At 36.7% G+C, this 27142-nt stretch overlaps 1 protein-coding gene across 1 annotated transcript in view; it reads left to right on the forward strand.

Moving 5' to 3' along the window:
* The window catches only part of DMD (dystrophin), a 2124834-nt gene that overhangs the window by 1449412 nt on the left and 648280 nt on the right, over positions 1-27142 (forward strand). Inside the window, 1 exon segment of the mRNA XM_047715765.1 lies at positions 25563-25795. Coding sequence (XP_047571721.1) covers positions 25563-25795 — 233 coding nt within the window.

Consider the following 27142-nt stretch of genomic DNA (forward strand, 5'->3'; position numbering starts at 1 on the left):
TAAAAAAAATACTAAGAGCAGCTGGACTAGACAATATGGAAATTTCTGTGAAAATAAAAGGAAGCACAGTTAACAGCCTTGTTAGAACTCATCAAAATGGATATCACTGACCTCTCCACTTAGCCAGTGTCCCACTTAAGCATGCCCCTAAACCAGTATGTATTTTTCACATGTGAATAAATCTGAGGCATTATAGTAAAAGCTGGTGTGAGAAAGGCAGTGAGTGCAAGTGAATTGAAATAAATGAGTTGGCAGAAAAGATAAGGACAGTAATAAGCCATACTAAACATGTACACTCAAGGAATAAATTGGCAGTGGCACAGTAACTAAATGAATGAAAAGGTTGGCTAGACTGACACATAAATAGCAACTAAAACAAGTTATGACTACAGTCAGTGAGGCTAGAAATGGAGAAAACAAAACATTGAAAACAAATGATCATAAGCAATAAAATTCTTTATAAGTACATATTATCTACTTTGATCTTTAAAATATCCCTAAAGAGTGAGGATTATTATTTTCTGTAGTTGGGGAAACTGAATAAGAAAGGACTCAAGACAGAAGCTTTTATCTTTCTACTTCTAGTGCATTGTTGCGAAACTATACTAGTGAGAATAGGAATTTATTCACCAAATCATAGCATGTTGCAATTAGTAGATGCCTTCTGAAGCTTGGAAGATATAATTTGGTGGGGCCAGTAAAAAATCCTTACTTCATATAAAGTAAGTTATTAGTTTATAACATGAGCTATTTCAGTAAGAATTGGGTTAATTAATGATATGAATTACTTTGAGAAGGTTTTAGATGTTTTGTTTTGTTTTGTTTTTCCGTGAAGAGCCAAATAGTATATTTAGTTTTGAAGGTCAGAAGGTCAGCTCTGCTACTGAAGTGCACAGGCATTCATCGATGGCGCATAAACGAATGAATGCACTTGTGTTTTAAAAAAACTTTATTTATAAAAATGGTGAACCAAATTTGTCATAAGAAATGTAGTTTACTAACCCCTTTTTTAGATAAATATTTGCTGAAAGACTCATAGTAGCTAATAAAGGAAATATAGATTGTTGCACATATTTCTCTAATCTTTTTAAGGCTTCCTCCAAGGAAAAAAAGATTTTTTATCCATAGTGTTTTAAAGGCTTACTCAGAAATAGTTATACCATGTGCCTAGCATAGGATGGAAACTTCTAAAGCCTTTATAGTAGAAATGAAGAGATTGTATGATATACTTGCTGTAAGTATTAAAGAGTGTTCTGCTGTCATTTGAAAAGCATTTAGTAATACCTGTATAAAGAGAATTAAGCCTAAAATATTTTGTCCTCACCTTAGAGAACATTTTCTCATCTCAGTAGTAAAAATACAAAAACAAGGGACAACTAGATATCAGATGATTTTATTCTTATAAATGTTAAGTCCCATATATTTAATTATTGAGACACACTTAGGTGTGTCTCAATAGAGGTAATCATTTTTATATTGTCTGAAATCAAATTACTGTTCCCAGTTCTAGGGATGACAGTGTTATATATCACACTGGAGCCTGCTTTGAGCCTTGAAATCGTTAGCACACTTCTACAAAGGTAGAAGGGTCTCCCAAAGAACCATCACAGACTAGCAGAAAAAAGCTATGATAATGCCATTTTAGCTGACTAAAACTTAATTAATGAACAAGTTGAAAACTAAATAAAGCACAAAGTTAGAGCCAATGGGAGATGTCACTATCCGAGAGATGAGAAGCTATTTCCCAATACACTCTTAGTTAGTGGTGCAGTTCCTTCTCCAACTGTAGGTTCTAATTTTATATATGGAAGGAGAATATTTTTTTCAAGAGAATTAGAAGATAAGTCACAGATTAGGAGAAAATATTTGCAAAAGACATGTCTGATAAGGAACTGTTACACAAAATAAGTAACTCTTAAACTCAACAATAACAATACAAACAACATGATTAAAAATGGCCCAAAGCCCTGAACAGTTGGGTCACCAAAGATACAGAGATGGCACATAAGCATATGAAAAGATGCTTTACATCTTTTGTCTAGGGGAAATGCAGATTAAGACAATGAAAGAAAAAGTAAAACAAAAACAAACAACAACAACAAAGAACAATGAGATACCACTTACAAACCTATGAAGAAGGGCCAAAATCTAGAACACTGACCATCCCCCAAATGCTGGTGAGAGAGTGTGGGGCAATAGGAGCTCTCTTTCATTACTGATGAGAATACAAAATGGTACAGGTAGTTGGGAAGATAGTTTGGTGGGGGCGTAGGGGTTCGGTTTGGGGGGGCGGTTTGGTTTTGTTTTTTGTTTTTTATTTTTTTTTGTTTGTTTGTTTTACAAAAGAAAACATACTCTTACCATATGATCCAGCAATCACAATCGTTGTTATTTACCCAGGGGAGTTGAAAACTCATGTCCACACAAACACCTGCACATGGATGTTTATAGCAGATTTATTTGCAATTGCCAAAACTAGGAAGCAGCCAAGATGTCCTTCAGTAAGTTAATGGATAAGTAAACTGTTACAGCCCAACAATAAAATATTATTTGGCCCAAAAAAGAAATGAGCTATCAAGCCATGAAGAGCATGGAGGAACCTCAGATGCTTATTACTAAATGAAAGAAGCCAATCTGAAAAGGCTACATACTGTCTGAGTTCAGCTACATTGGGAATCTCTGCTCAGCAGGGAGCCTGCTTCCTGCTCTCTGCCTGATGCTCTGCCTACTTGTGATCTCAAACTGTCAAATAAATAAATACAATCTTAAAAAAAAAAGTTCCATTTACATGTTTCAAAAATAACCACATGATTTCTCCTGCAATCAAATTTAGCACCTCTCATCCTATAACACATCCTTGGGAATCATTTTCGACACCTTCCCCCTTCACTGCTGCTGGACATCCATCACTAAATCCGATTGATTTTCTCTCCTAAAGATTTCTTGGATCAGCTTTCCTCTTTTGATTTCTCCTACACTGCCCTTTCCCAATCCATCATGTCTTTCTTAGACCATTACAGTAGCCTTATATTGGGATCAGACCATAGTCCTGGTTTGCCCTGGGCAGACATGGGTTGTGTCCATTGTCCCAGTGTAAATAATTGTGCCCTCTTTGACTCAACACTATCCAGCTTTTCATGATAAATAATATGGTCACTCCAAAAGAAACTAATCTCTCCTTCATTCTTTCTCTCCTACACAGTGTAGCCATGTAATCCTTTCAAAATAGAAATTTCAAAGCAGAACGTTCTTTATTTTGTTAGTCACCATATAGTACATCATTAGTTTTTGATGTAGTGTTTCATGACTCATTATTTGTGTATAATACCTAGTGCCCATTACAACACGTGCCCTCCTTATGAGAGTCAAAATGTTTACTACCTTATAGGATATCATGTAGTATGATCTTTCCCATTCCATCACCCTTCTGACAGATGCCATGTACTGTTCGCTCTCCTATTTTCACATTGGCCCGTTTTCTGCTTCATTGTTGTCTTTTGTTTAAGTGACATCTTTTGCCTATGACAGCCTGCTGTTTACAATGGCAATAGTGAAATCCTCTATTGCCATTGTAAACAGCATCATTCACACTTCTCTTGCAGAGCACATGTCAAATCTTCCATTTTTTTCTGGAATAATTCAGATTTATATTGGTCTACTCCCTTTTTTAAAAAAGATTTTTATATTTGTTTATTTGACACACACACACAGAGAGAGAGAGAGAGAGCGCAGGATCAGGAGAAGCAGACTCCCTGCTGAGCAGGGAGCCTGACACAGAACTCAATCCCAGGACCCTGAGATCATGACCTGAGCTAAAGGCAGACACTCAACTGACTGAGCCACCCAGGTGCCCAGTCTTCTCCCTTAATAGTGAGCTTCGTGAAGACAGACTAGGATCTTTTTTACTTATCTTTGAATCCACATTACCTGAGAATGAATGAGGAGATAAGAAATAGAAACCAGATTTCTCTTTCTATTATACGTTCTGAAATCACACCTGATCATTGCAAGCAGGGCTAGGGACAAAGAGGGAGCCCTTGAGTCCAGGCCCCAAAGGATTCTGGAAACAAAAGAAAGTGTCAAGGGGAGTAGAAAAGAGAAGTGGGAAGTGCATGGTTGTTGTAAGAAAGGAGGTATGTGAAGAAGTAGCAATAAACATGTAATTAAGTGTTCTTCTTATTCCAGCCACAGAGTTATCCAGAGGAGCTAAGAAATTCAGAGGGATTAAAAACCCTGCCCAAGACTTAATAGCAAGCTAAGGGCTAATTTAATAGACCCTACCCCATCTCCACCCCTCTCACTCTCTTACTCTTTGCCTGGCTCTGTTTTTGTTTGTTCCCTTTACTATCCTCTAAAATCATTTAAAATTTGTATTTGTTTCTCATCTATTTTCTCTGTCGAGATATAAGCTCCTTCAGGCAACAGACTGTGTTAGGTTTACCACTATATCCTCTGAGTCTAGAATGACAGTGTCCAGGAGCCAGTGGCCTTGCAGAAGTGTTGTCAAATGTTTCTTAGTCCAGTGATGCTTGCATTCACCCTATATGGAGTTTGGATCATTTTGCCAACTTGATGTTTTATGACCTGTTTCTTTTCCCATCTTTGCTGCATATCTGTCTATATTTTTTCAGCTGTCTTCTCCTCACACTTCCCCCCAGCCCCAACTTCCTCTCCACTACAAATTATACTCCAAATAAGACTGGAGCCACTTTCCATTGATTTTGATGTCAGTGCTTTGAGTGACAACTCCATGTGGAGAACTTTGAACCTTCTGCTTACTCATTGTTTATTTAAAAAAAAAATACTCATCTTCTTCCTGAATCCACATAGCAAATTTATGCCCACAAAATAGACAAAACCTCTAGAACAAAAGCGTGTGAGCAGCGCAAGTATTGGTCTGGCCTTGATTTCTAGACTCAAAAGTATCATAGCAATTTTTAAAAGGGGAGGAGGGGAAGTTTTCAAGTATTTTTTATCATTCAACCCAATTTTAACCAATTTATTTTGTGGTCTGACTATAAGAACCATGAAATGCCTTTCCAGTGTATTATCATCCTCAATATTTCTACCTATAAAAGAAGAACAAAGATAATATTTGAGAATAAAAAATAGTGCAGTGGTAGAAAAAATCAGTTTAAAGTGTTTCTACGGAAGTTGTCATATGACCCTTGTCTCCAGCTCTGCTTGCTGAAGAGTTGTTTCCTTACAACAAATTTGTCACTTTCATTTCTTCTCACCTCTAAGTCTTTTCAGTTCTTTATATTTCATTCAAACATGTCTCTTTTCTCTTGATTTTTGTTCTTAGTCCCTCATTTTTTACTTCCTTTGTCATCCTGTGTGATGTGAAGGATCTGCCAGCCCACATCTTTTAATATATTTGTCTTCCCAGTGTTTATCGTCCTGTCACATGTGCTCTGTAGAAATCCACTGGTTTTTCTAAGTTTCTATATTCCTGTCCTTTTTTATGGTTTGTTTGCTTCTTGACATGAATTCCCATGCTGTACTAAGGGTCGAATTTCTTCTATATTTTTATTTTTAAAATGTTTTTTTGTTTTTGTTTTTGTTTTTCTATATTTTTCAAATTGTGGTTAGAAACACATAATCCAAAGTTTACCATCTTAAATCACTTTAATACCAGTTTCGTATATTACAGAATCTAAGGTAAAGACTACTAAAATTATGCCAATGATTATCTCTAGTTCAGACTTCTCTCCTAAATTTCAGACTCATATTTCCACCTGCCAACCAGCTACCATTTAGATATTCTACAAATGCTTCAAATTCAGCATGCCTGAATCTGATACTATCATTATCCTTAGAAAATCTACTCCTTTTACTGTATTCTCTATTTTGGTTTGTGGTACTAGTATCCACCAACTTAGAAATCAAGTGGTCATTCTGGCCCTTTTTTTATTTCTTACTGTTAAACAACCAATCAGCAATCCTGTTGATCCCAAAAGCCAAACAACCCTGAACTTTTTAAATTCAGCTCCACTGTTTTGTTTCAGGGATCATCTGCCAAGCCTCATCATTGGTCTTCCTGTCTCAACTACCTTACACAAGGGAAGTTCATTGAAAATGAACTTTTTTACATGCTAATTCATATTATATTGGGTTGTATAATGGTTACCTTTCTACTCCAGGGTAAAAGCTCAGTCCCTCAGCATGGTACACATCTTTTGCAATTTGGTACTGCTAGGATGTCCGTGTTATTTCCTACATCTTCCATCACTTCCTTGCTAATCAAATAATACTAAACTATGTGTAGTTCCCCAGTCACCAAATGCTGCCTTTCTATTTTAACAAACACTGTTTCCTCCACTAGAAATGTACTTGTCACCATTCACTTTTGGTAAACTCATCCTTAAAATTCAACTCAAAATATTATTTGCATGTATAACTTCCTTCCTGCCCCATCCTTCTCTATACTACCATTTTGATATTTACCTCTCCTTCAAAAAGTATTGTTATATTGTACTGGAAATTTGTTGTGGGCATATATGTCTCCAACTAAGATAGAAACTTCTTTTTTTAAAAGACTTTATTTATTTATTTGACAGACAGAGATCACAAGTAGGCAGAGAGGCAGGCAGAGAGAGAGAGAGAGAGGAGGAAGCAGGCTCCATGCTGAGCAGAGAGCCCAATGTGGAGCTTGATCCCAGGACCCTGAGATCATGACCTGAGCTGAAGGCAGAGGCTTTAACCCACTGAACCACCCAGGCACCCTAGAAACTTCTTAAATACGGGAATAATGTCTTCTTTATTTTTGTAACCCTGGCAATGTGTTTAGTAGTTAAGATGTTTTGGACTGCAAGAAAGACAATATCCATTCAGAGTGGCTTCAACAATAAGGATAATTAACCTCATATAACTGGAAGTTCAGAGATTAGAGCAGACTCCAGATGCAGTACAAACAGCTCTGACACTCTTTCTATATGATTTTTCTTTAATCAGATTTTTACTTTGTGTCAGCTTTGTCCTCCTTACTAGTCTCTCTCCAGGTTTCAAGATGGCTGCCAGTAGCAAAGGGGGCAACATGATTTTTTGTTACTCTGAAAGTCAGAATCTCTTACCTGAAAGGTAGGTTAAGAGATTTATCTACCAGTCAGATCAGTCAATGTAGGTTATATGTATCTACTCCTATACCAGTAATATTCAGAGTGATGTCAGGGACTGATTGACTTAAACTTTATGTTCCATTACCAAAGCAAAGGATTGGATTATCTTGATTGGCTTAGAATCTAAACCTGAAATGAATTTAAATCCATCCGTAGAATTGAGGGTGGAGTCCATGAAAGCCTGAAGACAACTGAAATTCTCCTAGGAAGTAGAAAAGCATTCTCCTAGGTAGTAGAAAGGGGCACCACAGTATTCGGTCCATTGGCATGGTGTTGGACCCAAAGATATGTAATTAATACTTTCCTAGTGAACCTATGAAAGACAGCCTTATCTTCAAGCTCTGTGTAAAGTAGGTGCCAATGAGAAAGATTTTTAGAAGAGTTAATCATATACAAGTTAATCATCCACATTAGGAGGCTTTTCCTAAATTTAGTGTCTTATCCTTTTCTTGACCTTTGCCTGAGTCTTATCTTGGCCTAAATCTGGAAGTTAGTAGAAGCCATTTTTTTTTTAAATTTTAGCAATTGGTTTAACAACATTAATTGGGATGTATATAGCTCAGCTGAGGAAAAAAAATCATTATAAGCTCATCATCATAAGATATTGTAAAGGAAAATGATACTTTCATACAACTATTCTGCTTTTTAGTGTATTCTCAATTTCTGCAGACCTAATAAAAAGGGATTATCTGAGCATCCTATAAGTTTAATTTTGAAAAACAAGAAACCATGAATAATGGAAATCATTTCAAAACATCTTCAACTAATATCTAAAATATGAAACAGCTAAATCAGATGTTCTTAATAATTTAATCAGTGAAGCATAACTGGAGGATTTAGAAAAAGTGCCTAAACTATGAAAAGATTCTTCAACTGATGCTTAATGTCGATATCAAGTTATTTCTTACCCTGGCCAACAGCCAAGCTATTCCCTGGCCACATCCGCTTTTCAGCATTTAGTGGTCCTCTCAATCATTCCGATCACAGCCCCAGGAATGTTTCACAGCAACTCTGCAATAATAGTATATTGCTATTAGGTCTTGAATTTTGAGGTAGTTTATCTTCCAGAAAGGATTTGAATAGAGCAATTAGATCAAGGAGACTGACCAGTATTTTAGACATATACTGTAACTTTTAATCAATTTTAATACCACTTCCCATACCCTGGTTTTGTTCTAAACCAGTCCACCTATGTTATAGTCTCAGATAATACAATATTAGAACTTTTTTCAAAATAAAGAGTTGTCAGAAAAACTTGTATATAAGTTCCTTAGCATTTAACCCTAAAGAGTAAACTTTTAGTATTTCCTGTGTATCTAGAATATGATTTTTCTCTGTTATGAATTATATGTACAGTTTAATGAGAATAAAAATAACTTTGTTTTCTTACTCAAAATGCCTTGGAAATAAATATATCAACATATTCATCTACATGTCTCTGAGTAGGTACAGACCTTTCACCAAGTTAATAATTATTCAATAATAATATTTGAATGAAAGATATTCTATTAGACTGAATTCATACTATCAGATTCACATGAGAAAATGTTTATTTGTGAACCCATCATTTTTTTTAGAAAATATTCTAAATGGAAATGAAATCCCCATGTTGATTTCTAATAATAAAAAATATTTTAAAACTTTTTTTCTGTTTTGACAATTCTGCTTTAGTGCAGATAATCAGAAATGATTTAATAGATTAAGAAATAATTTTAAAGTAACAGATGCAATTTGGTTTTCATAATACAAGTAGGAAATCTTCAATTTTTGTCCTAAGATAAATAATTCATATGAAGTGATGGGAATTGCTTTGTGAAGGTCCAGGGGATGTAGTTATTCCCAGTGGGCTTGATAACATCTACCCCATTGGATGGTTGGGTGGTTAAAATATGTAAAGCTTCTAGCACCGATCTCATGTTCTAAGAAATTTTGGGCAGAGGTAAATCCCTTAACTCCTAAAGTAAGCCTAGCTGATCACACACATCTGCTTTTTGATTTGCAAGGACTCTTGAACACACCTCTTGAGAATATTAAGGATCTTCTAAACTATATGTAAAGCAATTCAATGTAAGATTTACAATGCTCAGAGGTGCCAGATTTTAGAGTTTAGCATTGGAATTTCCACAAATTCCTTCCAATTCTAGAATTTTGTGATTGGTGCAATAAATAATAATATGAGGAAATATGTTATCAAACACACAGAAACTTTTTACATTAAGACTGTGATCAACATAGGAATTCAGGAAAGGGGAACATCAGGGTAACTCATGTTAACAGTGTCTTCAGATGTGAGACTCTCATCAAAATGAATAAGAAGGATTAGAATAGGTGAAGAAGATAGTTAAATCTGAGGAACAGCTTGGCCAAATTTATTTTGTAAAGAATGAAGGCATTTTTTTTTTTAAGATTTTATTTATTTATTTGACAGAGACCACAAGTAGGCAGAGAGGCAGGCAGAGAGAGAGGAGGAAGCAGGCTCCCTGCTGAGCAGAGAGCCCGATGCGGGGCTCCATCCCAGGACCCTGAGATCATGACCTGAGCCTAAGGCAGAGGCTTTAACCCACTGAGCCACCCAGGCGCCCCAAGAATGAAGGCATATTGAATACTGCAGGAAGAGACTGGCTAGTCTGAGATAACATGTGCCCTTGGGGTAAGTAGTGGAAAATAATTTTCCGTAAGTAGAATGGAGAAAATCTCAGGGTTTTAGACATACATAGTTCTTAGCTGTTGCTTAGCCTTTGTCTTCTCCTCACCCCTAAACCCACAGTCTCATTACCCATGGTGGTGACAATCACCTTTCTGGTTGCGGGTATTTACATCAGGCACAGCATATATAAAAGTGAGTGCAGTTGACTATAGGATAACCAAACTCAAGTGTCCCAGCTCTGACTGTGCCTTTTGTCTCCCAGTTAGAAAACATACCAGTCTTACATAACACCCAGTTGCTCACCACAACACATACACAGCTGGGTGTTGTGTAAGACTGATAAATCACAGAACTGTACCCCTGAAAAAAATAATACATTATATGTTAATTTAAAAAAACAAAAAGAAAATCATATCAGAATGTAAGTAAGTCAGTATTTCAAAAATCCTGAGTCTGCTCTAATTTTTTAAAAGATTTTATTTGAGAGAGAGAGCAAGAAAGAACACGAGGTGGTGGGTGGGGGTAATAGGCAGAGAGAGAGGCAGAAGCAGACTCCCTGCTAAGCAGAGAGTCTGACAAGGGCCTTGATTCCAGGACCCAGGATCATGGCCTCAGCCAAAGCCACACACTTAACCAACTAAGCCACCCAGGTGCCCAAGGCTGTTTTAATTTATAAAATTAATAAATCATTTCAAAAATTGAGTTTCTTCTGGCTTTCACCCTACCCATCATCAAAAGATTATGATATCGTTGTTAGTTAACACTGAAACTGAAACCAACTGTAAGGGGAAGGAATGGGAGTTCTGAAGATAGTCAATCAGAGTGGTATTGTGAAGTAGTCATCAACATTATAGAGGTTCTCAACCTAGGGGCTGGAGATAATAGAGATTTCCCAGAATTATGAAAAGGATTTCTCAAATCTCTGAGCACATCAAATATTGAATGTGGATCAAATAAGTGACTTGTCTCCCACATATATGTAGCAGATATTTTCAGAGCAATATGAATACCACTGCAATTTTTAAAAATACAAAATCATATTGAAGAATTACCACATTCAGGGCACCTGGGTGGCTCAGTGAGTTAAGCATCTGCCTTCAGCTCAGGTCATGATCCCAGGGTCCTGGGATGGAGTCTGGCATTGTGCTCCCTGCTCAGTGGAGAGTCTGCTCCTCCCTCTCCCTCTGCCCCTCACCCCTGCTTGTGCTCTTTCTCGCTCTCCTCTCTCTCTCTCAAGTAACTAAAATAAATCATTTAAGAAAGTATTACCAAATTCAGAATAAATTGATTTTTGTCATTTTTTTCTCAGTCTGCGCATACTAGATACACAATTATTATGCATAGGTATGTGATTATATTTGAGATTTTAAAGGCATGCTCATAATATTGTAAACCACTGGCACAGTAAAAAGATAGCTGAATTGGGAAATGATAGGCCTGAGATTTGGTCCTCATTTGGTCTCTTGCCCCCTGGGGCCTGGGAATCTTGGACAAACTGTTTAACACCTTGGACCTTGGTTTTTCCTTCATTGCCAAGTGATTGGATTTTTTTTTAATGACACACTTTTGAGAATACTACCAGATATAGCATCTATGATCATAGGTCTGTAAAATAGGCAAACTTTTCAGAAAATCTTTTCAAGTGTTTGTAACTTATATCTACAAGGTTTTGGAAGTGAAGTCACTGATAACTTATTTTTATAAAATGATTTTCTTATTTTTGTGATTGGTGAGACAAGAATCTGAATCAGTAAGCCCCAAAAGATCATTCCTGAAAATAGATGAATGATAGAACTCTAATTTGTTACCATGTCATCTGTTAAATTCACCCAATTGTAGTACCTTGGGCCCCCATTGGCAATCACAAAGATTATCCATTTCAGCCATAGGGTCTCTGAGGGCTTCAGTCTTTATACCCTTCCTTCCATTCCAATTATAATTCAACTTGAATGGGAACATCAGGCTCCAAGTAGTAAGTTAGACCTACTTTTTCTTTGGGAATTGGCCTTCCTGGCTACCTGTTTGCTTCTGCTGAGCTTTTTATATTGCACAAAACATACATTTTATGTATTAAATTCATAGAAAGTAACAATTTGTTATTAAGAATAGCTATTGAAATGTAACATAATCATGCCTTTGAGGGACCGCAAAGTAGGAAAAACAACTTCGGTGACTTTTTTCATTCTTTCTACCACAGAACAGGGCAAAAATAAGTAATTTTACCAATTTAAAGCTATGTACACATGTATATGTTCCTCAAAACTGCATAGTTCCTTTGCTTTCTATTTTCTCTACGTTGATAAACCCTAGATAGGAGTTAATGTTTCAGTCAGGTTTATTTCTTTTATGTGACTTACTTTCATCTAACAAGTTAAAGATTCTGGAACATAACTTAATGAAAAATTTCCCCCTCTGTGCTTTTGGTCTTAAAATAATGAGGCAATATAATAGATAATAATAAATAAATGATAAATTCATTTATTTGAAAGTTTATTTTCAAGTAATGTTTTAAAATGAAAAATTTGGTGTAATTCTGTAACTTTTTTAAAAGATTTTATTTATTTATTTGAGAGAGAGAGAGTGAGAGAAAAGTGTGTGAGTGGAAAAGAAGCAGAGGGAGAGGGAGAAGCAGACTCTGCACTGAGAATAGAGCCCATTGTCGGACTCCATCCCACAACCCTGAGATCATGATCTGAGCTGAAATCAAGAGTTGGATGCTTAAAGGACTGAGCCACCCAAGTGCCTCTCCTGATATCTTTTCTATAAAATATTGCCATCGTAGAAAAAAGGACTGGTATTAGTAGGGGTTGAATGATTTACAGATTACAGATTTTTTAGAGGAATTAATATTAGCCCTGATCTGATGAAATTTTCTAATTTTTTTTCTAAAGATTTTATTTATTTATTTGACAGACAGAGATCACAAGCAGGCAGAGAGGCAGGCAGAGAGAGAGGGAGGAGGAAGCAGGCTCCCTGCTGAGCAGAGAGCCCAACATGGGGCTCGATCCTAGGACCCTGGGATCATGACCTGAGCTGAAGGCAGAGGCTTTAACCCACTGAGCCACCCAGGCACCCCGAAATTTTCTAATTTTAAGCAGCAAAAATAAGAGGTTTAGAATAAACCAACTCTACCAAGAGTACAGCTTCACAGATCTTTTTAAGCCAACAAAGTATGCTATGTTCCTATTTCAGAAACCATAAACTGTAGACTCGGGGCTTTTCCAGGCTCTCTTTACCATCTTCATTTGAATCCCATTCATCTAGAAGATTAAGACAATGAGATTCAAGTCAAAAGCAATAGCAAGAATGTGCATGAAAACTACCACACTATTGCTCCTGGGAGTTTTGCCACTTCAATAGCATGATTTATAACCATTAGATAATATCTTTTTATTTATTATTCTACTTTGAAAAGGAATTTGAGATGGTTTGGTGGGCATGATTTAAGTAAACACACATCAAATCTTATTTTTGTGCTTATTACAGGCAGTTTTCCCTACGTAATTGGTACTTGTTTTCTACCTTTGAATTTTGGTTCCTATTGTATATTTGGTCGTTATTGCACTTGTGGGCATGTTGTGCTTTCCGACAAGTTAAATGAAAACAAGAATTGGTTTTGATATAGCTAGTTTCACTACTTCAGTTGCTGTGTTTGCTATACCTGCAGTTCATAACGTGTTTACTGACCCAGAACTTTAGAAGCTAAGTTTAGCCCAGCATAGTCACCTCAAACCAACACAAGAGTGGTTACATTTCCAATGTCATTATGGAGACAGAGTTCAAGAATTCAATATTTGGATTTGTCAAGTTCTTTGGTGATTTACTTATAGGATGTGTTTAGATTTCTCTTAAACTGCAACTCAGATGATAAATTGAAACTCAAGTATAACCAAAGAGTATAAAACTTGTTATAAGCCCATAAGTAAGAAATATGCCACCAATCATCTTCATGGTTTTTTTGTCATTTTCTAAAGCATTCAGTTGAAGATTGAACGTTATAACATCTGATACCAATAAATAATTAATTTTAAATGCTAGTCTAAGATTGAAAGCCTAGAAACATCATGTTACTTTTAGATATGAGAAATAAACTATTATGTACATAGACCAAAGGAATTGTGTCTTAGGTTGGATTCCTTGGAAAGCAGTCCCTGAGGACAAAAGTTGCATACAGAATGTTTACTGGGAACTATTCTTGATAGATCTACCTGCAAGAAAGTGAGGGGGGCCATACTGGGCAGAGGGGAGAGACTGACCCACAGTACACTTGGTACAATACTGTAATTCAATCTGACAGGAAGCAGTGAAGCTGGATTTGTCCTTCAGTGTTTTCTTCAGTTGAGACACATGAGCTTGAACTTGGTATCCATGCACTAAGAGCAAGCCCCAGGAAGAAACACAGCTGTAATCCATTAACTGTCATTATTAGTAGTATTTGGGATCCATCTACTCCAGGGGAAAGCCTCAATGGAGCACCATAGTATCCACTACAGGTACATTTTGGGATATTCTGATTACCCCACAAATGTTACAAAGAGGATATAAAGGAGTAGTAATGACATAAAAATGTATTGGTCATCTTCCACTGAGCCTTAGTATATCAGAACCACTCTCTTTTAAAAAAAAGATTTACTTATTTATCTGAGAGAGCAAGAGAGTATGGGGAGGGGCAAAGGGATAAAGGAATATAGAGAGAGAAGCAGACTCCCCCCTGAGCTGGGGGTGGGGTGTCCAAGCTTATTTATCAGAACCACTCTTATTTATAAGATGGTATTTATTTTGGTATTCAAAGATCTCTTTTAAATCTCCTTAACCTGGAAGGGAAAGAATAATTTCATATTTTGCCTGGTGCGTGGATTTTACTTTTCCAAAATGTGGCAAAAAGCACATTAATACAAAATGTACTATCTTAACCATTTTAAAGTAGATGGTACAGTAGCATTTACTATTTATACATTGTCATACAAAATATCTCTAGAAATTGTTCATCTTATAAGAACAAACTCTGTAGTCAATAACAGAATTTTCTTCTTTAAGGCTAAATAATATTTCATTGTATGGATACACTCCATTTATTTTGTTATCCATCAGTGGACATCTAGGTTGTTTCCAGCTCTTGGCTATTGTGAATAACATATAATGAACATAGGAGTATCCAAATATCTCTATGTCTTTGAGATCCTATTTTTAATTCTTTTAGATGTAGACTCACAAGTAGAATGCTGTGGTCATAGAGTACTTCTATTTTTAATTTTTTGAGGAGCCTCTATACTGTTTTCAATAGCAGCTGCACCATTTCATATCCCTGCCAACAGTGCACAAGGACTCCAGTTTTTCCACATTCTCAGTAACACGTTCTCTTGCTCTCGCTTGCTGTCTCTCTGATAGCAGCCATACTGACAGGTATGAGGTGATATCTCATTGTGGTTTTGATTTGCATTTCCCTGATGATGAGTGATGTTGAGCATCTTTTCATGTGCTTGTTGGCCATTCATCTTCTTTGGAAAAATGTCTATTCAACTCCTTTGCAGATTTTTAATGGGGTTATTTATTTTTCATGAATTCCCTTTTAATCACCCAAGTCCAAGCCTTCATTCTTAAAATATAGATTGCTTGGAAACCTCTATCTAATTTAGTAGATTTTTATTTTGGAGAAGTATGTTAATTTATCTGAATTTTAGTTTCCTCTTTTACATATTGGTAGTAATGATGCTCCCCCAGATCTCCCAGATGCTCTGCCCAGATCGAAGTGTTGTGAAGAATCAACAGAAAAAATGACTAAAAAGACATTTTTACACTGTTTAAAGTTCTGTAGAAATATAAGGTATTATGAATTCGGAACTAAAGAACCTACACTTTATGACTACTTAATACTGCTTCATTTATATTAGACCTAATGGTTTTTCTGTTTTTGTTCTGCCTGATGAAACTCCAGATTAAAACTCTGATAATCAGTTTGCCTCTCCCACCTCTCTCTATCTCTCTGTATCTATGTCTCTGTCTCTCTCTGTATATGTATATCCCCATCCCTTAATGTTCTCCATAATGTAGTGCTTTGTACATTGTGCCTCTTTCTTATCTCGATAACAACAGCAGGAAATGTTGGGTGAGACCCTACTATGTGTCAGACATTGCACTGGTTTTGGTGAGGAAGCAAAAGACAAATCTAACACTTAAACATTAAGTAGCTGACTTCACCTTACAAGTGAGGCTTATGAAGGCATAGCACATGTATAACAACTTTAAGAACTCATTGCTAGTGGGACGCCTGGGTGGCTCAGTCGGTTAAGTGTCTGCCTTTGGCTCAGATTGTGATTCCAGGGTCCTGGAATCAAGTCCAGCATCAGGCTTCCTGCTCTGTGGATAGTCTACTTCTCCCTCTGTATGCCGCTCCCCTTGCTCGTGTTCTCTCTCTCTTTCTGTCAAATAAATAAATAAGATCTTTTTTTAAACAAAACTCATTGCTAGTTACTTTACTACTTAGAGTAAAAAGGTAACTTAGTCCCCAAAATAAGAGACTCCTTTAGACTAAATGGTGTAGAGGACTGCTTACCTGGTTTTGCTCATCCTTGGCTATAAAATCATATATCTAATAATCAGGAGCAATTCTGTTAAAAATAAATAAATAAATAACAGATTGGGTTCTTTAGTTCAGGATTTTTTTAAAGTGTTAACATTTTCAGTAAAAAAGCAATAATTTTCCTCTAATTAGAACTGTAGAGTGTTCCCTAGATGGTTATACCCAAATGGAGAAATGGATTTTGGAATTGATGATCCTTCTTTATCAGTAGCATACTCTTCATTATGATCTGGTCTGGCTTTTCTTTCCTTGTCTTCTGCACTGGGCTCCCTGTTTCATGACTGTCTTTATTAGGTTCTCTACTTTGCTCATTTGCAAAGTTAAGTGCACACTAAAAGCGAATTTTTAGTAAAGTCATTGCCTTTCAAATATCTTATAAAACACCAGCTGCCTCATTTATAGGAATCATCGAATGACCAAGTGTATCTTCAATTCTCTGTCACACTTGAACTTGAAGACTCTTTGTTTCTTAGCTGTGTTCTATTTGCTGTGTCAGCATTTGTTTTATTTCTGTAGCCATGGGATGGGCATTTTAAATCCCATTTTGGATACATGTCTTTGATAGGCAGAAATGGATGTTGTATTGGTTATCTATCGCTGTGTAACAAGCTACCCCCCACAAAGATAGATAGTGGCTCAAAATAAGAATCCCATATTTTATTAATGAATTTGGGGGTCTACTTTGGGCCAAGCTTATCTAGATGGCTCATTTACTGGTCTCACCTGGACTTATTTGTATATTTATAGTCAGCTGGTGGTTGCTGGCCTCACTCATGTATCTAGCACTTGTTGGTTGTTGGATGAAACAATGGGTATGACAGGGTCACTTGCCTGTCATTATTTAGTAGGCTAGCATAGTTCACATAGTGGTGAAAGGATAGCCAAACATAGCCCAATGTCCAAGCATTTCTCAACCTTTTGCATGTGTCTTTTGGCCAAAACAAGTTACTTGGCCAATCCATATTTAAGCAGTAGAGAAATACACTATAGCTCTTGTTGGGAGGATCTGGAACATCTTATTACAAGCTCTAGGTGAAGGAAAGGAAAGAATTTGTGGACATTTATTCTCTATCAGAGATACTTTTATTTTTATCACCAAAGCCTTTCTTGTATAATATCATTCAGCATTCCCTGGTAGCTTTAGCTTTGGATATTTACTGTTTCTTCAGCACCTGCCCTATATCGTGTACATAAAAGAAGCACTTAAGGGGCACCTGGGTGGCTCAGTAGGTTAAGCCTCTGCCTTCTGCCAGGGTTATGATCTCAGGGTCCTGGGATCGAGCCCCACATCAGGCTCTCTGCTCAGCAAGAAGCCTGCTTCCCCCTCTCTCTCTGCCTGCCTCTCTGCCTACTTGTGATCTGTCTCTGTCAAATAAATAAATAAAATCTTTAAAAAAAAAAAGAAGCACTTAAAAATCTCACTTAACCTATACTTCTAACATAAAACTCAAACTTGGCAAGATGTAAAGGATGCCCAGTAAAGAGGCCAAAGAAGTATATGAACCACCCCCGCCACCACACACACATACACACTGTAGGAAGGGAAGAGAAAGGTAAAAAAAAAAAAAAAATTGAGAAAGACTTTGGTCAGTGGTACTAAACCAGAGGCAAATTTTCTCCCTTTAGGAGACATTCAATCCTGTCTGGAAACATGATTGGTTGTCGCAACTGGGAAGGTGCTCTGGCCAAGGATACTGATAAACATCCTACAGTACACATGACAACACACATCAAAGAATTATCCAGACCAAAATGTCAGTAGTGCTCAGGATGACAAACCTAGCTTTTTACCAAATGCATGTGGGAAAAATTTATAATGTGACACAGAAGGGCACTTAGAAGATGCAAACTGAAAAAAGAAAAGGCAAGGGTTATTTCTGTCTTCAAATTCGTGAAAGAAGAATACATGTTTGGATGAAGTCAGATTGGAGTTATTCCTCAAGAATATTATTGAACTTCAGGGAGGAAGCCAGATCCACTTCATTGCTATAATCCATGTTTTTATGACTCGTTCAAGGTGATTTCTCCCCAGCTAGAATTGATATTAGATGTATTTGGTGGGTGCTATATATTGTAAACTGTAGCTCTTGCAGCCAAAAGTATTTGAGTAGTTAATAATTATTTTATATTGAATGAGACATGTAGAAAAAGTATCAGATGACCAGATCATTTTTAGAAATACGTATCCTGGTTAATCACATTGTCTGCACATTGCCACTTGTTAATATAAGATCTGGAGCAGATATTACCTTCCTGTAAAAGGAAAATACCTACCCTGGATATTGTTGGGTAAAAATTTAATAAAACATGGCTTATAAATAACCTTGCCTGGCACATAAGAAACGTTGAGTAAATGATAGTGGTTATAGTGTTGGCAGTAATCTCTCTTCCTTCCCAGTAGGAGCAATATTTCTCACTTGGATTATATTCTTAGTTGCAGGAGAGGATCAGTTAAAAGTGATAAAGTAGCATTACTGAGCTTTAAAAATCTAGGGCTTTCACAGCTAACAATTTTTTTTTTCATAAAATCCAGAAAAACAGGTGGGTAGCATGAATCCTTGAGTTCTGGTTTTCTAGGCCTTGCCCACAGATAGCACATGGCCTTGTGATGCTAAAATGTAAATAATCGGTGATAGTTGTGTCACCTATTTTATTTCCGCTTTAGAGTAAGAAAGAAGATAGACAAAGGTAAATGTTTATGGATTTGTAACAGTTATTTCTAATTACCCACCTATGTGTGAAAATGACAAATATTTAGAGCCAAGAAGTGAGGTTCTTCCTCCCCCATGCACTAGAGATTTTCTTTTTCAGTCCAAGCATGATTCCTAACTTTGTTAGCACGTACTCTCCAACTCTTACATATTTCATTAAGCCACATGCCATTCTTTCAGATATTCAAAAATAAAAGCTTTCCCCAGTTACTTTAGCTACTGGTGACCTGCAGGTAGCTAAACAGTCTCTCCTGTTTATGTGATTATGTGAAGCAGTAAGGCAGTCTGACCACCTATATGGAATGGAACTTTTAGGTATTTTTGCTAGTGTGAGTCCAGTAATTTATCATTTAGTCAGTCCACTGAGTTTTCACTTAGAAAAGTAAAGAAAACAAAAACATTACCCATATTCACACAACAAAGCAAGGAATAGAATATGGGCTTCTTGCTTTTTTATCAACTCAAGGAGACCTGTGAATTACAGAAAAACCACATGTGAACGCTTCAAAGGAAGTATGCCAAGCACATTGTGTGTGTGTTTTTTAAAAGATTTAGTAGCTCCTTTAAAGCTCTAAGTACAGCTGTTAGTCTGACTAATCATGTACCCCTGAAACCAATTAAATTTGTAGACTGGAGAAATATGCTTCAAACACTTTTGAAAAAATGAGAGTTGCCTCCTAAAGCCAACACCTTTTAATTAACAAAATACTCAGAGAAAAGCTGTGGTTTGCAATAGTTTGTTACACCTACTGTTATTCATGCTACTATTCCAGCGTGCCAAACTCAATTCCTTCCACCTATTTTGGGCTTGACTTTCTCTGCTTAACTATGGAAAGAAAACACAGTTTTTAGTAGAGATTTTTAATTTCCTAACAAATGCATGGGAAACGCATTATGCTACAGTCATCAGTAGTCAGACAGTACAGGCTCTGTGTGTTGTGTATACATCTATCTATACAGATAAATACATGTATATACAATGTGTATCTCTCTCTGGCTTAATGATACACATTATAATACACATGGTTCTAGCATGAACTGGTAACTGGTTAAGCAGGAAAGACAGCAAAATCTGTTGCTGGAAAGATAGTTAATCATGTGACATCATAAGAACTCTTATCTGTTATGACCCCATCCTGGAAGAGATATTACCCCCAACATACTTGAATTGAATAAACTTGGCCTCCATAGGGGTTTGGGAGGCTGAGAACTGAAGTGGTCATTCTCAGGGCAAATTCCTTGTAACCCTGGACAGTGACTTGAGGCAAGGGGTGGACATCCAGGTAAGCATATCAGACTGTGGGGCATTAAACGGGGCACAGAGGAATGGGTACCTACTGCCTGGAGGGGAAGCCATTTTTCATTCTCTTTAGGGAGAACTTGGAAACTCATCCCACAAGTTCAGGTGAAAGATTCTGTGTAGTCATTTATGTATCCTAACTTCTTACCTGATTGGTTTTATGAGTTGAGAGAATTCTCAACAAATTATCCTTCCATCTTTTAAATTATGGGGTTATCGGAAAACTCTGGGAGAACTAAATATCCCTTGCTTAAAGTCAAGATTCTGTTGCTCAGTCTGGGAAAACCCACTGGAACTGCCCCCTTACAGATCTGACTAGCCAACACTTTACCTAATGAAGTGATTTGCTTCTGTTTCTAGTAGCATGACAGTGGAAAAGAAGGAAACTTGTTTTTTTTTTCTTTTTACATAAAAGTGAAGGCATCTGAAAATGCAGTACAAGTCAATATGGCAAACATAATAAAATGAGATATTCTCAGGACTTCAAAAATTTCCCCTTTGAAACATCTTGCTTAATAAAAAAAAAAATACATGTATGGATCTAGGGAGAAGTCTTCTTTCTTTTTAGGAAAATGAAATATTTTAAATAACATTCTAGGTAGAATTGGTCATAATAAAATATGAACTAGATGGAAATTAACCTTTCTACTTTATGTTATAGCATTTATTTCTCTACTTTTGGAGACCCAAAGTTTCTGAGTTTAGAATCCTTCTCTTAGTTACTATCAATTACTACCTTCTAGGCAGTAGACAAACAAAAACCTAATAATGATATAAGATTTTCTTCTTAGTGATGATTATATTTAAGTAGTAAAACATTAAATACTTGTAGTGTTTAGTACCCCCCAAAGAATAGTTTAATTCTATACCTCGTGAAGACTTTTTGGTTATAGACTTATCTTGGTTCTTTATAAATCATAGAAATGTAGAGTTTGGATTTGATAAGGAAATGGAATATTTGGAGAACGAGAAGAGAGTTTGTGTAGGAGGGCACAAAAGTAGGAAATGCCCAGTGCTATTTGGAGAATATGGAATGGAGACTGAAGTGTTGGGGTGGGGGCATGGGAAGAATGGAAGGAGAGGAGGCTGGAGTCAATTCTAGTTCAAAGAGATCAGAGCCCAGAATGGCATGCTAATTTATAAAGTCAGTAACCAGTAAATATTGTTTGAGCAGCAAAAGGAGAACGAGAAGAAAACTCACACAGTATATCTACTGGCAGAAGGATGCTAGGAGAAGACTTACATATATGAATTCATAAAATATTTAGAACAATTTCATGAGATTGGTGCTGTTTTCTCTATTATGTAGGTGAATACTCTGAGGCTCACAGAAGTTTAATTTATCAAGCAGGATATAATCCCTTACTTCAAAAATCCTGTAATCTCATCCAAGGTTGTTTATCTAGGAAATGTTAATGGCAGCTGTCTGTGAGAGAAGTACTGTTATAAATGCCCTTTTACAGAGGAGTAAATTGAGAGTCACAGTGCTTAAGTAACCTGCGTAGTGTTACCCAGCTAAGTAATGGTGGAGTGAGGATTGAAATCCAACAGTCTGAACCTAGATAGTCTGTTTTACACTCTGTTTCTTGATCCAGTGTTCTTTCCTGCTTTTTACCTCGCCCCTTGATAGAAGAGTAGGAAACCAAAAAATTGATCGATTCTATTTTCTCTCTTAATATTTGAACTTCCGTCGTCTGTCCCAATCACTGGCTCTCCCTCCATTAATTTCTTGTTCTGAAAATAGTTAAAATTACTTAAGCAATGAGAGCCTAGGAATATTCTGTGTTCTAATCTTCGAGATATCATCCTTTGAGGTTGTTGTCCTTTAGGGCTCCCCATGGGTAGAAGGCCTCTAAGTGTACTTGAAATCTTACTGTGCATGGATTTGTTTTTTTAGATTCATGCATTTATTCACAGGACATCAGTTGAGCACCTACTGTATTCCAGTACCTGTGCAAGGTGTAGGAGGTAGAACAGTGAGAAGAAGGTACCTGGTACTCTCCTCCCTTTCCCACTGCTTTAGTGGTGTTTTCAAATGCTGAGTTCTGGAGGAGAGGAGACCAGCAACGAAGGGCCTGACTGGTTCATAAATTAAATCACCTGCCCATGACTGGGTGTATCCATGGCTACCTAGCTGACCTTTGAATCTCTCAGTAAATCTGTTTCAGCCAACATTGTACTTGGTGCTACTTCTTTCTTTTTTTTTTAAGATTTTATTTATTTATTTAACAGACAGAGATCACAAGTAGGCAAAGAGGCAGGCAGAGAGAGAGAGGAAGGGAAGCAGGCTCCCCGCTGAGCAGAGAGCCCGATGTGGGGCTCGATCCCAGGACCCTGAGATCATGACCTGAGTGGAAGGCAGAGGCTTTAACCCACTGAGCCACCCACGCTCCCCACTACTTCTTTCTTTTTCCTCATTGGAGAACTTTGTGCTATTATTATTCCAATGTCATTTGTCTGTACTTATTAATCATCTTGAATCATTCTCTGTTGTTCAGTCTCTGGCTCCAGCCTTTCTTTTCAATAGACTTTTTTCAAAACAGTTGAAATCTGATAATTCTCTGTATTCTCATCTTTCACTGTATTGAAATTTAATATGACATGACCATTTCCACTTCGTTAGGCATCTCTTTGTTGGTCAGAAGTAAATCTAGAGAAAAAAATCTTTCTACTCTTCTTCTGACGGTCAAATTTTCAGTAAGAAGAAGAAGAAGAAAAGAAAACGTTGTCTGACACTTCCCAGAACTTTGAAATCATCCCAAAGTACTATATGTTACCTCAGTATCTGTTGTGTGTCTATTTTAAGAACAATTTGTCCATATTTTCTAGTCAGCCAGGCATTCAGCAGCTAGCTCTCCCAGTGATGTTTTTTTTTAAAGATTTTTATTTATTTATTTGACAGAGAGAGATCACAAGTAGACGGAGAGGCAGGCAGAGAGAGAGAGAGAGAGAGAGAGAGAGAAGCAGGCTCCCTGCTGAGCAGAGAGCCCGATGTGGGACTCGATCCCAGGACCCCGAGATCATGACCTGAGCCGAAGGCAGCGGCTTAACCCACTGAGCCACCCAGGCGCCCTCTCCCAGTGATGTTTTAATTTAGCTCTTTTTTAAATCCTCACCCATGCATCCTCTTCAAGGATTCTGCTCCCCTCTTGGAATCCCTTTTAAGATTTTTCAATCCTGTTGGCCTGCACGCTTCCTAGTAGGAGTGTTGGATCACAAGATGCTATTTCTGCTGCAGATTATATGTCATTCTTTCTAGAAAGAGCTTCACAGTAGTGAAAGAGACTCAAGAAACTGTTTCTTCTTTTTCTTTTCAGTATCTTTGTTTTTCAGTCATTACATCTTCCCATTACTTTTTATTCTAACACTCTACCTTTTTCCTTTCTTTCTGCGTTGTTCAAGATTATTTCTCCCAGCTGTAGGAAACCCTTGTCCCTGAGAAGCTTGAGAGAGAGGAGGCATCCTTCCATTTCCCTCATCATCTTCTCTCACAAAAAGAGAGCATTTAAAATGTAGAAAGTAATACAACCATGGAAAGTGATTTATGGGCACCTCAGAATGGAATTCACACATGGCACATTTCTCATGTTCTTAGAACATTTCCTTCATTGTCCATGGCTCTCAGGTCTCCCGTTAAGATGTTGTCCTTTGCAGCTTTCTCTCAAAGCTTCCCTTCTAAACTATGTAGTCCATTATTTCTTTGCTATTGGTCTCCTCAATGTTATAGGCTTCAGAGACTCTGGACTTTAAACCAGATGAGGTGTTCTGTTCCCCTCATCACTCACCTTCTATTACCCAGCTGTTCCCCTCATCACTCACCTTCTATTACCCAGCTGTTTGTTGGTATTTAATAACAATTCACACTAGCAAGCTCGGCCCCTTTTAGTAAATAAATGGCCACACAAAGACCTTTGATTTTTCCCAACTATTTCTCCTATTTCTACCCCTTATCTGCAACTTCTTGTTATATTCATTCATCACTATTTTTCTTTTTCATCGGGTGCTTATAAAAATAGTGATACCTAACATCATTACCAACCAGTGTAAGAAACTGTGCTAATATTGTTGTTATTTTCTGGCACTGTTCTGTGTACATTTCATATATTAATCATGGAATCCACACAACTGCCCCTCTAACATTCACTCTGTTATTGTCCCTTCTTTACTGAGGAGAAAACCTGAAGCTTAAAGAGGTTAAGTAATATAACAAAGGTCACAGAGCTTCTGGGACAGAGAGTAGGATTCTCTCCTAAGTGTTTTGGATCTTAACAATTGCCATGTGCCATCTTATACTATAGTGTTCCACAGTATTAGTATGTATTTAATCTTTCTTTTTTTTTTAAGATTTTATTTATTTATTTATTTGACAAACAGATCACAAGTAGGCAGAGAGGCAGGCAGAGAGAGAGGAGGAAGCAGGCTCCCTGCTGAGCAGAGAGCCCGATGCGATGCGGGGCTCCATCCCAGGACCCTGGGATCATGACCTGAGCCTAAGGCAGAGGCTTTAACCCACTGAGCCACCCAGGTGCCCCTATTTAATATTTCTTAATAACCTGGAAATAGTGTTTCATATCCAAGTAGAAAATCTTTTATAGGTTTATATAGCTTGGGTTTTCTCTACTGCCAGTCACTTTATGACCAGTCTGAAAGAAAAGGAAAAAATTATGAGAAACTATTCCCAATATAAAATACAGAGCAAAGACAAAAACATTTCATTGGCTTTGATTTCCCTAGGATCCAACTCCAAGGTAATTTATTTCCTGGTCAAGGAAATAAAATCTATTCAAACTTGACTTTTGCTTTTTTTATCTTGAATGAGAAAAAATAAGTAAAACTTTCCCACCTGGTAAAGTCTGAATACTTTTTTTCTTTACCAGTTCCACAGTCTATGTAAGTGTTATTTGAGAAGGAACATTTAAATTAAATTAACTGTGTAGCCATTAGAATAAGCAAAATCATTTTGAAAGATTGTTAAATGTGTACTAATGACAAGTGTGAGTCCTTGAATTGTCCTATCATGTAGTACTGTGTAAAATATTCATGTTGCTGGAGAAAAATTTATAATATAAATAATACTTTGGCTCAAATTGTTGTACTTTAATTAAGCTTGTTCTGTTGTTACTGAAATTGGCTTCTTTGCTTGTGTTTCTAATTTTTCTTTTTTTTTCTTTTTTTCCTTTTTTGCAAAAAAAAAAAAAAAAATTAGCTCCTAGTCAGACTGTTACTCTGGTGACACAACCCGCAGTTACCAAGGAAACTGCCATCTCCAAACTAGAAATGCCATCTTCCTTGCTGTTGGAGGTACCTGCTCTGGCAGATTTCAACCGAGCTTGGACAGAACTTACCGACTGGCTGTCTCTTCTTGATCGAGTTATAAAATCACAGAGGGTGATGGTGGGTGATCTTGAAGACATCAACGAGATGATCATCAAGCAGAAGGTATGGGGGAAAAGATAAAACCTGGTTGAGATTTTTCATTAAAGTCAAGATCGTTCACATGTCAGTTCACTCTTTCTAGACATATACCCACCAGTTTTTAGGCAGCTTTTCTCTGTCAGCAACATACTATTTCTACTCTGTATAGCCTAAATATGATCAAGAAAAAAAATCATACATTATCTAAAACCCATAAATTAAAACAGAATGATACAAGGAAAAAACCATAAACCTTGCAATTATAGTTGGCTTAATTAAATCACTAAACAACCAGTATTTAAGAAATCTATTTAATATCAAATAAGTAGTTCAACTGAGCTGTTTACATTTAAACTATTTGTTTTGGCAACCTGCACCCACAATATATTACAGAATGAAATATAATAATCTGGGAATTGGTTATTCACTCTTCTGAGTTGTCTGTGCCAATTTTCCTCCTACAATGATGAATATCATTGAAAGTTAGCTATAAATTTTTAGAAAAGTACCAAACATAATACATTTTTAAATACCTTAAATCTTAATATTGGTATTTATGCAATGCTACAGTCAAATAAACATGTTTTTAATATAAAGATTGCATTCATCAGCCTCTTGGAATCCATTCCGCAAAACCATGATATCAGTTAGAAACAGGAATACATTGGTTTAAATCTGGTTGACCTAGCTAAAATGAATACACTGTGTTTCTTTTATATTTCTGGATGAATAAGAAAAATAGTTCTTTGAAATATTTATGTGCTGTAGTTATTTCACTGGTAAATGATTTTCAAATCTTTTCTAGAGGTAATAAATTGCATTGAAGGGATTTAGTTGTTACAGAAATACTTTTTGAAAAAGGGGGGAGTAAGGCAGACAGATTCCTTTGTAAAAATGAACTTTAGCAATTCAGTAGGAATAAAAATAAGTGGTTAGTAAGCAATCTGCATTTAAAGCACCTTGATTTGAGACTCAGGAGATATGAATTAAGTGTTCTTTGTCATTTGTAAATGACAGAATTGTGGTCAACTCATTCTCTGGATCTTGGTTTCCTTTTCTGGGCACAGGATACACGGGTTCACATTCATATTCACCACATAGTGATGGACATGCCTGAATATAAAGATATGTAACTTTTATATAAATATGTATAATTTGTTTCACTGCTCCTTTAGAACAAGTATTAGTAGGTACTTCCTTCAGCACAAGCCATTGAGATGCCATACTCCTAGTAAGTAGCAGAGAAAAGATTAAAATCCAAATCTGTTTGGTTTCTAAGCCTAAGTATTCTTACAACATATATGGTTGCCAGTATTAATGTAAATGTGGCTACCATTTGGTGATATATATGTTTTTATATATACAGTCTGT

This window comes from Lutra lutra, chromosome X (genome assembly GCF_902655055.1).
Source record: "Lutra lutra chromosome X, mLutLut1.2, whole genome shotgun sequence".
In the NCBI taxonomy this organism is placed as follows: Eukaryota; Metazoa; Chordata; class Mammalia; order Carnivora; family Mustelidae; genus Lutra; species Lutra lutra.